Here is a 13,972-nt window from a genome sequence, read left to right on the forward strand (position 1 = left end):
GACTCTGGGAAGAGTCAGGAAGTCAGCGCAGATGGTCGTAGGTGTCAGTCATCTACAACACCAGATGTCTGCATAGGGCCACCAGCATCACCAGTGACCTGCCCACAGTTTGGTCTCACTGCTGTCCTCTGGGAAGAGGTACAGGTCCATCAAGGCACGGACATCCAGACTGACCAACACGTTCTACTCGAGTACCATCAGAGTACTGAACACAGTACTCTGAAAGTAAAGGTTTACATGTTGGAAGTCTGTCCCATTTAGGAACCCAGTCCAATGCCGTCGTCGCAGTTGCTACTGCTACTGAGCCCTCTGCCGCACAGTCCATCGTACAATCTGGAGGGCTCATTGTAAACACATTCTCATTATTGCTCGTTTTTGTACCTGTGTTTTGTTTTTGTTTTTCTTTCTTCGTATTTATAGTTACTTTATACTTAAACCTTTTACACAGAGTTGTCAAATAATTTCATTATACACTTGTGTATAATGACATTAAAGGCATTCTATTCTATTCTATTCTATTCTATTCTATTCTATTCTATTCTATTCTATTCTATTCTATTCTATTCTATTCTATTCTATTCTATTCTATTCTATTCTATTCTATTCTATTCTAAACAAACTTACCAGGACACAGCTATCTGACAGCGTGAGCATGTCATTGGTCACAATCTCTCTGAGTAAAGGACATCCAGCAGAAATGGATCTGAACCCATTTACCGTCATCTGGAAGGAGAGAGAAAAGGAAGTAAACAAGGACGTCTACTGGAATCTGACTCATTCTTCTGGATGCAGTTTTACTTGTACCGCACATTTTCAGGGCCCCATAAACTGAAACCATACCTCTGGAACGAAACTAACGCACATTCCCTGAGGAGGGTGCCTTTTATTTTGTGTTGAATAGTGTGTTATAGAGTGTGTACATGGTGAGTGTGTGGACCAAATAGACCCAACCCTCTGGTTGGCCACAGCCGCCTTTTACTCTCCTTGTCTCTCAGATTTTCCTTCATTTACTCTGAGCGAGTGCAAACAGTCTCCAGTGCTGAGCCAGGACAAGAGGAGACCCAGCAAACAGACAGGACTCACTGGATGTATAAATTCTAAACCTTCAAATAGATTAAAAAGCTGTGCTGCTTGTCCGCAGTTGAAGCTGAGTGGAGTGACTGAACACCAAGAGAAGAGGAGTGTACAAACTGACCTGAGTGACCAGCCCTTCCCTGAGGACAGGTACATTAACCCTTCATCTGTAAATCAGTGGCAATAGGGCAGACTCAGGTACAGAAGGCTGAGACACTTCTTGTGCAAAATAGAAAAGTTTATGCTAAAAGATTAGTTTTACCAAAATTTGCATGCAATTTAGTTTGGTGTTCAAAAAGAAAAGAGTCTCTCTTCAAAGAAACATTAATAATAACCACATGGCATCATGAATCATATCTTCAAATTTTGCAGGGCGAACCTTTTCAAAACTAATTGCTGAAGACGAGTTGCCCTGAATGAGTGGGCAAATGAGCAACAAATGTTGAACTTATAAATTTATCATCAGTGCAATCACAGTCCAGGTGATCTGAGTGTCTCTGAACAAATCCAGGGCAGCAGTGACTCGGCTGCACGCTGGACAAAAGTAAACAGAGATGGAAGCCCAGATTGGAACACCTCACCACTCGTATCACAGCGCTGGTCATACAGTGGTTAATGTGAAAGTTTTACCTGCACAGTTCCCTCATAGAGTCATTGTGATGAGAGTGCAAGAAAGGTTGAAGTAAAGCAGGCAGGGACATCCCTCAATAATCATTTGGACCATCATATCCTATTGAAGAGATTTAAATGGTACCATAAGTTCTCCAAGCAAGTCACCTGTTGAGCACATGGTACAATATCAAATTCAGTTGTGCAAACATTTCATAGAATTAAGAAGTCAATATTATGTAAAAAACAAACAACCCAATAACTAAAACAGAGTAAAGCAACTTCTATCTAACCTGACAAAAACAAATGCTATGATGCTCTTATCTGTGACCTGCTGAACAATCTTAACACTGATGAATAAATGTGATGACAATCTAGTTGCAATTAAACTTTACAAAAGTAAGAAGACTTTTGAAACTGCCTACACATCATTATTGGGAATAACAATATTAGACTTACAGTAATATTAATACACTCTGACAGACTGACCTCCTTTAGATTTCTGCATTCACCTAATTAAGGAAGCAAAGAGCAGAGAAGCTGTTGGTCCAACTAGACAGATACTTGTATGTATCATCGTTATAAAAGTCATTAGAGGTTTGTCATGACAAAATAAAGTACTAGACAATATTATGTATGGAACAGCATTATCTGTGAGTGTTCTGGCTCTTTTCAAAGCTGTGTGTACATTCCTGGATGGCTCCTATCTCTTACATAATGTTGTACCTCTTACTTCTTCCAGTGCTTCAGCAGCAGCTGTGTTCCATCAGAAACAACACCGCTTACCTCTGAACCATTGCTTCTGTTTCTATGCCTGTTTTTCATCAGACTTTGGCCCAAGGCTCCAGCTCTAGCCCCTGCAGTGCTAACCATGCGTATGATCTGCTCACTCCTCTTCGCCTCCCTTCTCCTCCTCCTTTCGTCCACGGAGACGAAAAGACCAGGGAAGGGCCGAGGCCTCAGGGGAGTAAGGCACAAACTTAGAAGGGACAGGTAGTCATTTTTTCCCGTGAATAATTTGTTCATTTAATGTTTTATCCCCTCCTTCTATAAAGCACAGACCATGAAATGTACTGCATTTGTTTTTTGTTTGTAAATTGTCAGGATAAGAGGTATTGGGCGTCAAAGCAGATCGGATCCCTCCAGGATTGGAGAACCTGAGTGCTCGGAGTTGATAGAGTCTCGAGACGTCTTTGTGGACTGTCAGGGTCGACGCCTCACCTCCATTCCCTCCTCACACTCCTGGTCCAGTCAACCCAAGCACCTCCTTCTCGCCCGGAACCGGATCAAAGTCCTTCGTGAAAGGGCTTTCTCTGGATATGAGAGTTTAACCACTCTGGACCTGCAGCAGAACCACATCTTTTTAGTGGAAGAAGGTGCGTTCCAGGGCCTGACACACCTTACAACCCTGCTACTGCAGCACAACCGTCTGCAAACACTTAGCGAGGAGACCCTCATTCCCATGCGGAACCTTGTCTATCTAAGACTGTATGACAATCCCTGGAATTGTCTCTGTCCGATGGACAGTCTCGTGCGCACCCTTCAGGTCCCGAGCAACCGTAATCTTGGAAATCATGCCAAGTGAGTATACCACAAGAGTCAGACATCGTACGACCGATAAGAAGTTTCTCAGAATAATGGATGTCTGATATATTTAATCTGATCTACGTCTAGGTGTGCAGAGCCCTATAGGCTAAGAAATATCAGATTGAAGACGGTGGACCCTGAATTACTCTGCAAGGAGTCAGAAAATGAAGAACAAGGCGATGAAACAGAACCCCTGTTCCCAATAGATCCCATTCCCATCCGCACCAAACCAGACGCCACCACATCTTGCCATACATACCTTTTTCCCCAAGTACGGATGGACTGTAGTAACCGAGGTAAGGTCACAAACTGCTCTCATTTCTTAAGACTTGATTGATTGCGCCTCTTAGTGAACTTGACCATGTTTCAGCTTATTATGAAAAACAGAGTTCAGCTTGTGCTTTAAGTCAGAGTGGAAGTAAGCTCAGAACAAAACATGACTGAAATGACAAAACTATTTCTCAAAAGACTTTCAAATTCATACGCAGACCTGGCAACCCGATCTAAAACATCTGGTTTAACAGATGTTTTTGATTGGGTTGCCTCATTTCCTTCAGACTGATTATACATTACAATGATTGGTCACCTTGGAAAGCAGTTAATCAGATAAAGTTGACTGCAAAACATGTAAAAGTGAACAGAGTTAATAATGTCTGTAAAAAATTAGATGTTACAATTATCTGTTGATTTGAGTTTCCAACTCAGCTCTTAGGGCAGTCTTTAAGTTGATGACAAATTTGACTGCTTTGCAAAAAATATCCATAAATTTAACTCCTGATAATTTGGAACATGTGAATGAAGCACTGTTATATATTTTGGCAGAGTTAAAATAATCAGATGTCTTACAGTAAGCCCATAATGCAGCCCTTCCCCTTTATGTTTAGGTCTTACAGAGGTACCCAGAGCTATTCCAGAGGAAGTGGTGCACATCGATCTATCCCATAATTCTATCCTTCATCTACGAGCCAGAGATTTCCACGGAGCAAAGAGTCTTAGAACCCTGAATGTCAGTCATAACAATATGGAACACATTGACACAGGTATGATTTCTGTTTTTACTGCATACCCATGAATCACATTGAGTGAATGTATCACATGTACTTTAATCGTCCTCTCATATCCATGATGAGAACGTTTTTGGCTTTGGCTGATAGATATCATATGGACAGCCAAAAGGTACAAACACATAATATAACTGCTGCTCACTTCTGTTTGACTTTTTTTTCCTTTTAAGAGACAGTTTGAATTCGGTCATCTTTCTGTTTACAGCATTTGCTTTATTTATAGTGGGGCCAGCAGAGAGGGTTACGGGCAGAAAGTAATCACTGTGCTTAAGCTCAACACCAGCCCACATGTTTCCACTTTGATTGCGCTGCTGGGTTTTTGTCAGTGATAAACAACAAGTTTTGTGGTGATGCAACTAAACAAGACCAGAATAAAGTAATGGATATCACGTGCAGCTTCCTTTCTCACTCCCAGCTTCCTTTTCTGGCCTCCTGCACCTGCGTGAGTTGGACCTGTCCATCAACAACCTGCATAATATCAAGTATGGAGTCCTTGAAGACCTTTACTTCCTGTCTGAACTAAAACTAGCAGGCAATCCCTGGGTCTGTGACTACAGGTAGGCTGAATGTTGATTAATAGCACATCCAAAAACTGAGCTGACTTAAGTGTCTTTTTGTAGTATTCACTACATGGCGTACTGGTTGCGTCTTCACCCGAGTGTGAGGCAGTCGGGCCTGCTGTGTCGGTCGCCTCCTGAGTACAACGGGGAGCGTGTGGAGGCTTATGTGCAATCCTACAACAGAGCGTGTCCCAAGGACAGACAGCACAGCAGGACGGAGCAGGACAACACGGAACCGGAGCTGTGGAACACACCGATGGAGGTGCAGGGAGAGCTGGAGGAGGAGCTGGAGCCGAGCCACTTGAGAGCGCCGCAGAAATACCAGATCATCAGGCTGTCCTGACGCACCAGAAGATTTACACTTAAAATTATCTTTTGTTTGTTTTACATTCTTTCATTATTATGTTTCACAATTATTAAAAGTCTGTATCAGATGGAGAAAATATGTTTCTTGTGTTACTTTTAATGCTTTTTTTTTTTTAGTTTTGCTTTATTAACATTTAAAAATATATAATTTTGGGGGACAAGCATGATTCATTATTACTATAAGGACATTATCTGTATGAACCAATGTATGCTGAGGTGAAACAAGAATATTTCACCAGAATTTGGTAACAAAATAAGCAACACTCATTGATGGACTTGAAGCTGGAGCCTGTTAGAGATTTGCAGCTGTGCAGGTTGAGACGACTAACCTCTGGGTGATGGCACTGCAGAACCTGTACTGTAATCCAGTTCTTCTCCACAGAGACGTTGATCTACAGGAGCACATGGAAAACTCCAACACCTCTTTTTAAATGATCACTTGAAACACTGAGAATTAAACATGATTAGAGAGCAGACCTCACTCCATAATGTGCCTGAATGGATGATAGTTCTCCATGTGCAACACACATCAGCACAATTAAACCAGTCTCGAAATTCTAAATATTTGAATACCTATGGGGAAAATAATAAATATATCACATTTAATCAACCAGAACGGTGGAAACAATTAAATTGTATCCCTTTTTTTCCTATCATCTCAACAACAGCATATTATACATTCTTTCATAACACTCTTGTTGATTGAATATGTAGAAATTAAGGTCCAGAAGTTTTCTTTAACATTGAAGTTTGGTAGCATCATGCCCAAATGTGTTGGTGGAACATGTTTTTCAGGATACTGTGTAGATAAAATTGAACAGACAGAGATTTGTGTTGTTCATTAAGTCAAATGATGGGGGAAAGTTAGAAACTTATTGATTTCACATGACCAGGTGTTGTTTAAAAATTGTTTGGTGGACATTGAGGTCGCAGGTTTCACTGCCTCCTCTGCTGCTGCCACTTGGCAAGGTGTGATGAAAATATACATAACTGTGCTGACAGAAAATCAGTATGTGTGTGTGTGTGTGTGTGTGTGTGTGTGTGTGTGTGTGTGTGTGTGTGTGTGTGTGTGTGTGTGTGTGCAAAACTTGATATGGAAGTAAGTAACCCAGTGACGGATCTTTTGAAACAAGCCTTTGTGTTGTGATGGTTTTATGGACGGACGTCCATCGACAGCTCTCATAAAGGCTGGAGGCGTGTTTACAGTGGAGTTCACTTTACAGAAAGTTTTACATAACAGATATGAGCTCATGAGTGTTGAGGGTTCAGGGCTATCATCACTTGAAAGTGCAGCCTAATCAGGCTCAGGCACATGAACAGATTGGCTGAGTGAATTATAAATGTGTGTATTGTTTTAAATATTAAATGACCTCCAGTATGAGACTGCTACATGCTACCCCCAGTTTGTCTTTTTCAGTCGAACTTACAGCTTCCAACCTCTGCACGATCCAAACAAACACAGAAACAGCTCTGTATCAGATAATTGATTTTTTTTTTACCCCAACCCAAATACCTTAAAATATCCCTTTATCCTCTTTGAGTCTTTTGTCACATGGCACCATGCAGCCACGATGAGTTTAGGACGGCCAGCCTTTACAGCTACCTTAAGTTTCTCAGTGGCAGCTAATATGAGAGGAAATGTTTATTTCAAACATTCAGTAATTCTGAACAGAGCAGGCGTTGGAAGACAGACTTAGCACCTAACAGTAGAGCCAAGCCTGAGAGTCCAAGACTGGAAGATGCAGAGGATGAAATGAGTCAGAGAGTTGGTGTACACAGTGGGGAAGGAATGACACATATTGGACACATTTCCAAACTGCGCTACATGTTTTCTCTGGCTATAAGTCAACACTTGCAAAACAAGGCAGTTCATATAAGTTGAATCAAAACTCAAGATTACTTTTTTTTTTTCTCCAAAAAACTCTATTATTCACCCACCAGTCTGTCTTTTCTTGTATATTTTTACCCAGTTTGAACATTTGGTGAGAGCAACTCGCTGGCATCTCCTCTCATAATGTCTCTTTTCTTGGTTCATCTTCCGATTCAGGTCTATGGGATGTCTCTTAGTGACGCTTTTCAAACTCCTGTCCCCAGCAGCAAACACAGCTCATCTTTAATTCAATAGAAATTCATACAGGCGGGCTGTCAGAGAACAGTAACAGTAACAATACAGTCCTATTCTTTTGTCACTTACATTTTCTCTAACACTTCAACTGAAGTGGATTCCCACACTCAGACAGGACAGAGGAACTGACTTCACAAAAGGCCAGGATGGAGTTTGCTTTGACAATGGGCTGGCGAAAGCTAATCTATGAAACACCATCTCCTCAGCAGTGTTTCAACAATGACTTTCACATCCAGTGTCTGCTTACAGGCGCATCTGATCACTCTCCCTTGGCAATATGAATGTTTTAATATTTTATATTTTTGTGGATCAATTTCACTAATTTAATGTTACGCTGTCATACCAGATGAATTCCATTTAGCTAACTAAAGTGTTATGGTTAATACAATGAAATGTATTGTTTTAATGGTAACTTTATTGGTTTATCGCTGTCTTGGTCCTGCATTTGTTTTTATCTACCAATGGTAAGAATTTCTATAATTTTAATGATTATGTTCACACATAAGTTTTGTTTAATCCTTAATGTATTGTTTTTCTTTCAATGAAGTTACACTCAGCAGTCTCACAAGTCTACATCTTTAAACACAATCCATGACTCTGTTGGTCCAGGGTTTGAGATATGAGTCATGAGACACCAAAGCGTGATTTGGCCTCAGCGACGATCAACTGAAAACAATCAGGATATAAACGTGGTGCAAAGCAAACCACTGCAAGACCTCAGAAGAATGTGCAAGTTGCCACTATCACCATCCCTTTGGCCTTTGGTTAAGAAAACTACAGGAGACACCCATTTATCTACAATTATACATCTTTTGGAAATCTCCTTCTTCATTCCAAGAAATGACCTGCAAAAAATGTGTTTATCTAAAAGCGGTATCTACTACTGGAGAAACATCAAATGTCTAATTCTTGAGAGAGGAGTTTTCCTTCAGTGGGTTTTCCATTCGATGGAGAGTCCAGAAAGAGCTATGAAAAGAGAGAAAAAAAAATCTCATTATACACCGAACTGGCCGGATCAGCACAAAACCAGTAAAAATCACTGGAGGCTTGCTCTACAGCAACATAAATACAAGAATGTCATTTCCCACAAGACAATATGACTTGAAAATGTAATTATAAATAATGATAAAGAAAAACCACTACTTCAAGAAAGCTGTTACAACTACAATGTCTCTCCTCTTTAGTCATTCTAAAGCTGTTCTAGCTATAGATCTGTCATTTCTGATTTAGATCCTGATTGAAATTCTACAGATATAAAGGAAGCGGTGAGATGTTTCAGGAGGAAATATTGTTTTAAAAATATAAAATGCTGGGGTCTTTTTAAAGGTCAATATGCCTTCTTCTGTATGTAAGGTGACAGAACAAATGCATTAAAAAAATTGTCTTTTTGTCCATAGTCACACTAGCTAACTTAATTTGAGTTAATATGAATCAATTTGTGAGGAATATCGGGGTTTAAATCATGTAACGTATCATCATTATGGTCTGTGTCATTGACGTCTGTAGTTCTATGTCAGGAATTCTTGCACTTTGCTGTTCTAAATCAGCAACAAACTTGTGCATCAAAAAGAAAAAGTGGCAATCAATACATAATAATGGATCAAAATTAATCATATACTAGTGGAAAACATATTTTTCTTCACCATTATGAATAATATTGGATTAATCCACTTAATGCAACCAGCACCAACCTTATATATACTGTAGTTTCATTCAAGTTCCAGATCAGAGGTGTGCTTGTGTTGTTCCAAACAATGAGCTGTAACATGCAAACAGTATAAAGGATTACAAATCATGTCACTACTGGAAAAATTTAAATATACAAATTGATGAACTGTTCATAAAAGAGGATCTGTTTAATTACAAATATCCATTAAATCTATAACTTAAAGATATATACTGTATAGTACCAGTGTTTCATAATATCAATGTATTCCTACATAAACCTATTAAATGACCACAACTAATTAGAAAAGATCCACAATTCAAATAAAAATCCAAGTTTAAAATGGATTAAATCTCAAAATTAATCAATTTGAAAAACAAAACCAGAAGCTCATATTTATGTTAAACATGTTTATAAATAAATATGCATTCAAATTGAGTTATTATCACCAATAATTGATTTTTTGCTAATCAATTTAAGAGGTAATTTGTTAATGTAATAATATATTTTAAAAAAAAAACAAAAAACAGAAACCGATGTGCCATGCGGCCTGCGGTAGTCCTGGTTTGCTCCACAGTATCATTACGTTCGCCTCTGTCTCCAGAAAGTTGAGAAATTGCGCCACCACGTGTCCGTAGCGAGGAAAGTCATCAGACAGGAGGTCTGACTGAAGACTGCCATGTCCTGGGAAGGCAGGGAGAGCATTTTCAGAAACAGTATTGGATCATTAGAATACGACAGGCATGAAATAGTCAATAAGAATTTTTTTTGGCTGAAGTGAAGTTAAAAAAATAGTTAAATCCTCTTCTTCTTCTATCCTTTTGGCGATTCGAAAACGACGTTTTGTGCGCGTTACCGCCATCTTCTGAATTGGAATGTGGGGTCGATATGAATCTTATTTATTAGATCTAAAAAGTCGGGAAACTTTGACTGAAGCCTTGTGTCTCACGCGTTCTGAGTTCATTTTTATAAATTATCTCACTTCTAACGTTAGTTGATCTTATTTCAGCTTAAACCTGATACGGGAGAAAGGAATCTCATCACGCAGCGAAGGTTCTTGGTCGGCCACGCTAAAGTCCCACCGCGTTGCCAGATCTGACAGCTGTCCGCGTTAACAACCATCGGATTTAAATATTTCTTTATTCCTTTGGACTATTTTAAGCGTTTTCCCCTTCCACTTCTCTCTGCTCATTTTTGTATTATTGTTACACCTATCAAAAATAATGAAAATGTAAATTGGTTGATTGATTCCTATTACTTGTGTTTGAATATTGTGATGTTCTACACGCCAGCAGGTCGACTTTTTAGTCCAACCTGGCAACATGTGTTCAGAACAAACTTGACGCGACGTTGTTGACATTTGTGGATTGGCAGCAAACTTGTCTTCGTACATGAGGATGTGTGTGTGTGTGTGTGTGTTTAGTTCGGGTGGGCTTTGTGATGCTGTGGGTAGTTAGTCGTGAGTGCTACCTAACAGAAGCCACGTCAGTCAGCCCCTGACTCAATAGATTTGACTCGTAGCGCTGCGGAGCATCACTTAGCTGTGGGCAGAGCTTAGCTAAAGTTAGCATCATGGGGGATGGCAGCGCCATTCCCAAACTGGGAAGCATGAAAGCACTGATTGGAATATTCGTCGGAGCTGGAGCTTCATACGGTATTTACAAACTAATCAAAGAAGGAAGCTTCAGAAGAAACAAGAAAAGTGTCGGCAGTGAAGGTCCTGGTGTCAAGAGCTGTCAGCCCGGTGGAGCTAACATACAGAGAGGAAGCCTGCTGGCCAGAGTGTCGGGGCTGGACGTCATCTGTCCCAGAGCTGAAGCTGCCTCCGGTGAGCGTCTGATCGGTGTCGCCTCCAATGTGTGAACACAAAATATAGTCAGAAGTACGGCTACTTCTTTTATTTAAGCCTCCAATATACAGATTAATATAATAAATAATAAGCTTATTTGTCCTTTACATATTTTACACATTTATTTATGTAGATATTTGTGTTGAATAAAGTCAGCTGGACTTAAAGAAAAAGTTTGAAGACATTTCTCCTCTCCCTCTGGAGGCTTCTTCATTTCTGTAGGTCCAGACTGTGTTCAACCTGGATGACTGAGAATCTCCATGACATTTTACTTTCTGTTAATACAGTGTTAATTATATGCGATTCTATTGTCATATTAAGTCAGTGGGGTGTGTTTCCAGGCTGTTGAGGGAGGGCTATGGGTGGTGGTTCCCTTCTGCCCTGTGGGCATGCAGAGGGTCTTTGGTGGGAGCAGAGAAGAATACAGGTAGCAGGTTCTACCAGCTCTCAGGAGTCTGGGGGCGTCCGACACAGATCTCTGCTGAATTGCCACACATCTCACCTTATGTTATTTATAATAGTCTTTAGGATTGTCACATTGTGTGACATTCAAATATGTTTTTATTGTAGTCCATGAATCATATGTACTAACTGTTGAAAAATGAACATAGCAGGAAGATAGTCCATCCCCTCTAGTGCAAAGATGTTAAATTCTATTAAATGTGGGCTAAATGGCTTCTTTTGCTCTGTAGGGGATGTCATCCATGAGTCTCCTGGGAACCTGGAGCCACAACACTTGAAAATGTTGCTCTCCTGTCTACAGACCAACAGCGATGCATCCGAAAGATGTCAGATCCTACTCACATTGGGCAATGCTGCTGCTTTTTCTGTGAATCAGGTGCAACAAAAGTTAAACCCTCTGCAAATGAGATCAGTACTGTTTGCTTTATGGTTAGCTATATAATCCTCAAGCTGTATTGTCAGTGATTTCTTTCGTAGGTCCTTACATGTGACTTAAAGTCTATGTCTCTAAAGCTATCTCATATGTTCACGAGTCGTTTTCTTTCTTTTAATCTATCCCCCAGGATCTAATAAGAGAATTTGAAGGGATTCGTGTTATAGCTGGTTTCCTCTCTGATCCAACACCAGAGGTCAAAATTCAGACTATGAATGCATTAAATAATCTATGTATGAACATCGCAAACCAGGAACAAATAAAGGTATGCTGTTGCGTGCTTCACAGGAAGTGTTATTTTGTTATTTTAAACAGCATATTTGTCCTTTTTGTGGAAGATGTTTCTTTTGTACATTGGCCTCCTCTCACAGGTTTATGTGCCACAAGTGCTGGAGCTGATTGAGATGTCACCCGTCAACTCTGACCTTCAGCTCGGTGCTCTCAGGCTGCTGACGAACCTGTCGGTCACAGATAAACATCAACACATGCTGAAGGATTCAGTTACCCTATTACTCTCTCTGCTTGTTGTGAGCAGTGAGGCGTTACAGGTTGGTGTCTTTTCAGGTCACACTGTTGATCTTCATCCTATTTCCCCCCCCCCCCAAAATTAGTCATTGAGGATTATAAAAGATCATTTAATCTTCGGCCTTATTTCCTGATGATTATCTGTTGAGACGTTTGAAAGATTGTAAGATACAGCTGATGGAGCAAAAATTAACAAAGTGTTTCCAATATTTTCTTTTCAGGTTCAGGCTTTGAAAGTCCTTGTGAATCTGTCATCTAATCCAGATATGATGGATGACATTGTTCAAGCTCAGGTAAGAATGAAGGGATGGAATGGCAGAAGTAATTGCTCATGTTTCTGTGGTTCCCCAAACCAGTATAGTTTGTATGTTTTTAATTAGCGGTTAGCTGGGCTCTCTGTTAAACATTCATATGAACAAAGAGCAGAGTGATGACTCTTTCCTGGTATTTGCTGCAGGCACCAGCTTCTGTTGTGCTGCTGTTTGATGCACGAACATCCCCTGCTGTGCTTCTGCGACTGCTGACGTTTGCAGGGAACTTAAAGGCTTGGAGGCCCTCCATCCAGGTGGCTGATGAACTGAGGCGGAAGCAGGATTGCCTCTTCCGGGTCATGTTGGATGAGCCCTCCCAGCTCCACAGCAGACTTGTCCAGCTGCTCTCACACCCTGATGGGGAGATCCAGGCCCAGGTGGCTCGAATCCTAACATAGGCCTCCCAGTCTGCACCCTGTACAGCTTCAGCTTGCACACACTTTGATAAATCCGTTACTCTATCACCCCTTCATTTCAGTGATTAATTCTACTCTACTCAGCTGACGATGATCTATTTCGCCTCACCATCCACGTCCTTCATTTCTATTTTTTTCACTACAAGTCATTGATGTGCAGTGAGTGAGCAGGAAGAAGACACTCCTTCACTAAAGTATAAAACCAGAACTCCTCTTTCAAGTTTTAGAGATTACTTTCATCCAAAGATCCACAGTGCCCTTCCTTCTGAGGATATTTCCACTGCCAAACACTTTCCTGAGAAAATGTAAGAATAACCCAAGTGAAGAGGGATGCGTGAAGAGCTGGGGCTGGATGAAAGTTGCATGGAAATGAGGATGTCTGGATCGCTGTGATATATTTTTTTTAATCCAAGCCTTACTATGTCAAATTATGGACTTAGTATAAGAGACAGTTCCACACATGGTCTAAGGGAAATTGTAGCTGTGAAGCAACAGTAAAGAGACGTACTGTAGGTGCGTACCTCTAATCTGCATGAACAATTCTGATATTTATCTTGGAAAATGATTCCTAATGCAATGATTTGAAGGCACGACCCAGTCGAGTAGATTTATTGAACCCAAATATCTCTCAGGCAATATGGTTTACAGTACAAACAGCCGGCGGCTGATTTATTCTTGACCTAGATTGTATTTATTTAATAAAGTTGGTGTTTTGCCTTTAACATCAGAAAAGTTTGTACATTGTGTTTGAATGGTTTAATAAATACTATGAAATAAATGGATGCTCACGTTTATTTCTTCAACTTGCACACATGTAAGAAACTGCTGCTGAGTGATAATATGCAATGCTTTTGATAACAATAATGAAGTCTAAAAACTATTTAACTTCAATCTTGTATTCATCTCTCCATGAAAGAGTATTTCC

At 40.3% G+C, this 13,972-nt stretch overlaps 2 protein-coding genes across 4 annotated transcripts; both read left to right on the forward strand.

The window, feature by feature from the left end:
• Positions 1 to 894: 894 nt before the first annotated feature.
• Positions 895 to 5,328, forward strand: LOC137593842 (leucine-rich repeat-containing protein 17-like). 2 transcript variants are annotated; one of them, XM_068312894.1, is made up of 7 exons: positions 895 to 1,224; positions 2,426 to 2,676; positions 2,788 to 3,264; positions 3,358 to 3,566; positions 4,155 to 4,310; positions 4,750 to 4,891; positions 4,955 to 5,328. In XM_068312894.1, exons 2-7 carry the CDS (start codon positions 2,555 to 2,557, stop codon positions 5,235 to 5,237), a joined length of 1,389 nt encoding a protein of 462 aa, XP_068168995.1. In that variant the 5' UTR covers positions 895 to 1,224; positions 2,426 to 2,554; the 3' UTR covers positions 5,238 to 5,328. The 2 variants fall into 2 exon arrangements, with proteins under 2 accessions (XP_068168995.1, XP_068168994.1); XM_068312893.1 differs by having other exon boundaries at positions 898 to 1,224; positions 2,512 to 2,676.
• A 5,062-nt stretch (positions 5,329 to 10,390) lies between these two features.
• Positions 10,391 to 13,819, forward strand: armc10 (armadillo repeat containing 10). 2 transcript variants are annotated; one of them, XM_068313123.1, is made up of 6 exons: positions 10,391 to 10,879; positions 11,593 to 11,738; positions 11,926 to 12,060; positions 12,134 to 12,343; positions 12,542 to 12,613; positions 12,778 to 13,819. In XM_068313123.1, exons 1-6 carry the CDS (start codon positions 10,624 to 10,626, stop codon positions 13,027 to 13,029), a joined length of 1,071 nt encoding a protein of 356 aa, XP_068169224.1. In that variant the 5' UTR covers positions 10,391 to 10,623; the 3' UTR covers positions 13,030 to 13,819. The 2 variants fall into 2 exon arrangements, with proteins under 2 accessions (XP_068169224.1, XP_068169226.1); XM_068313125.1 differs by having other exon boundaries at positions 12,167 to 12,343.
• Positions 13,820 to 13,972: the final 153 nt, after the last annotated feature.

This window comes from Antennarius striatus, chromosome 4, assembly GCF_040054535.1.
Source record: "Antennarius striatus isolate MH-2024 chromosome 4, ASM4005453v1, whole genome shotgun sequence".
NCBI classification, from domain to species: Eukaryota; Metazoa; Chordata; class Actinopteri; order Lophiiformes; family Antennariidae; genus Antennarius; species Antennarius striatus.

Coding starts and splice junctions, on each gene's coding strand:
- LOC137593842 (XM_068312894.1), top strand. CDS start 2,555: ATGCGTATGATCTGCTCACTCCTCTTCGCCTCCCTTCTCCTCCTCCTT. Junction 2,677..2,787: donor CACAAACTTAGAAGGGACAG/GTAGTCATTTTT, acceptor GTAAATTGTCAG/GATAAGAGGTATTGGGCGTC. Junction 4,892..4,954: donor CCCTGGGTCTGTGACTACAG/GTAGGCTGAATG, acceptor GTCTTTTTGTAG/TATTCACTACATGGCGTACT.
- armc10 (XM_068313123.1), top strand. CDS start 10,624: ATGGGGGATGGCAGCGCCATTCCCAAACTGGGAAGCATGAAAGCACTG. Junction 12,344..12,541: donor TGAGCAGTGAGGCGTTACAG/GTTGGTGTCTTT, acceptor TTTTCTTTTCAG/GTTCAGGCTTTGAAAGTCCT. Junction 12,614..12,777: donor ATGACATTGTTCAAGCTCAG/GTAAGAATGAAG, acceptor TATTTGCTGCAG/GCACCAGCTTCTGTTGTGCT.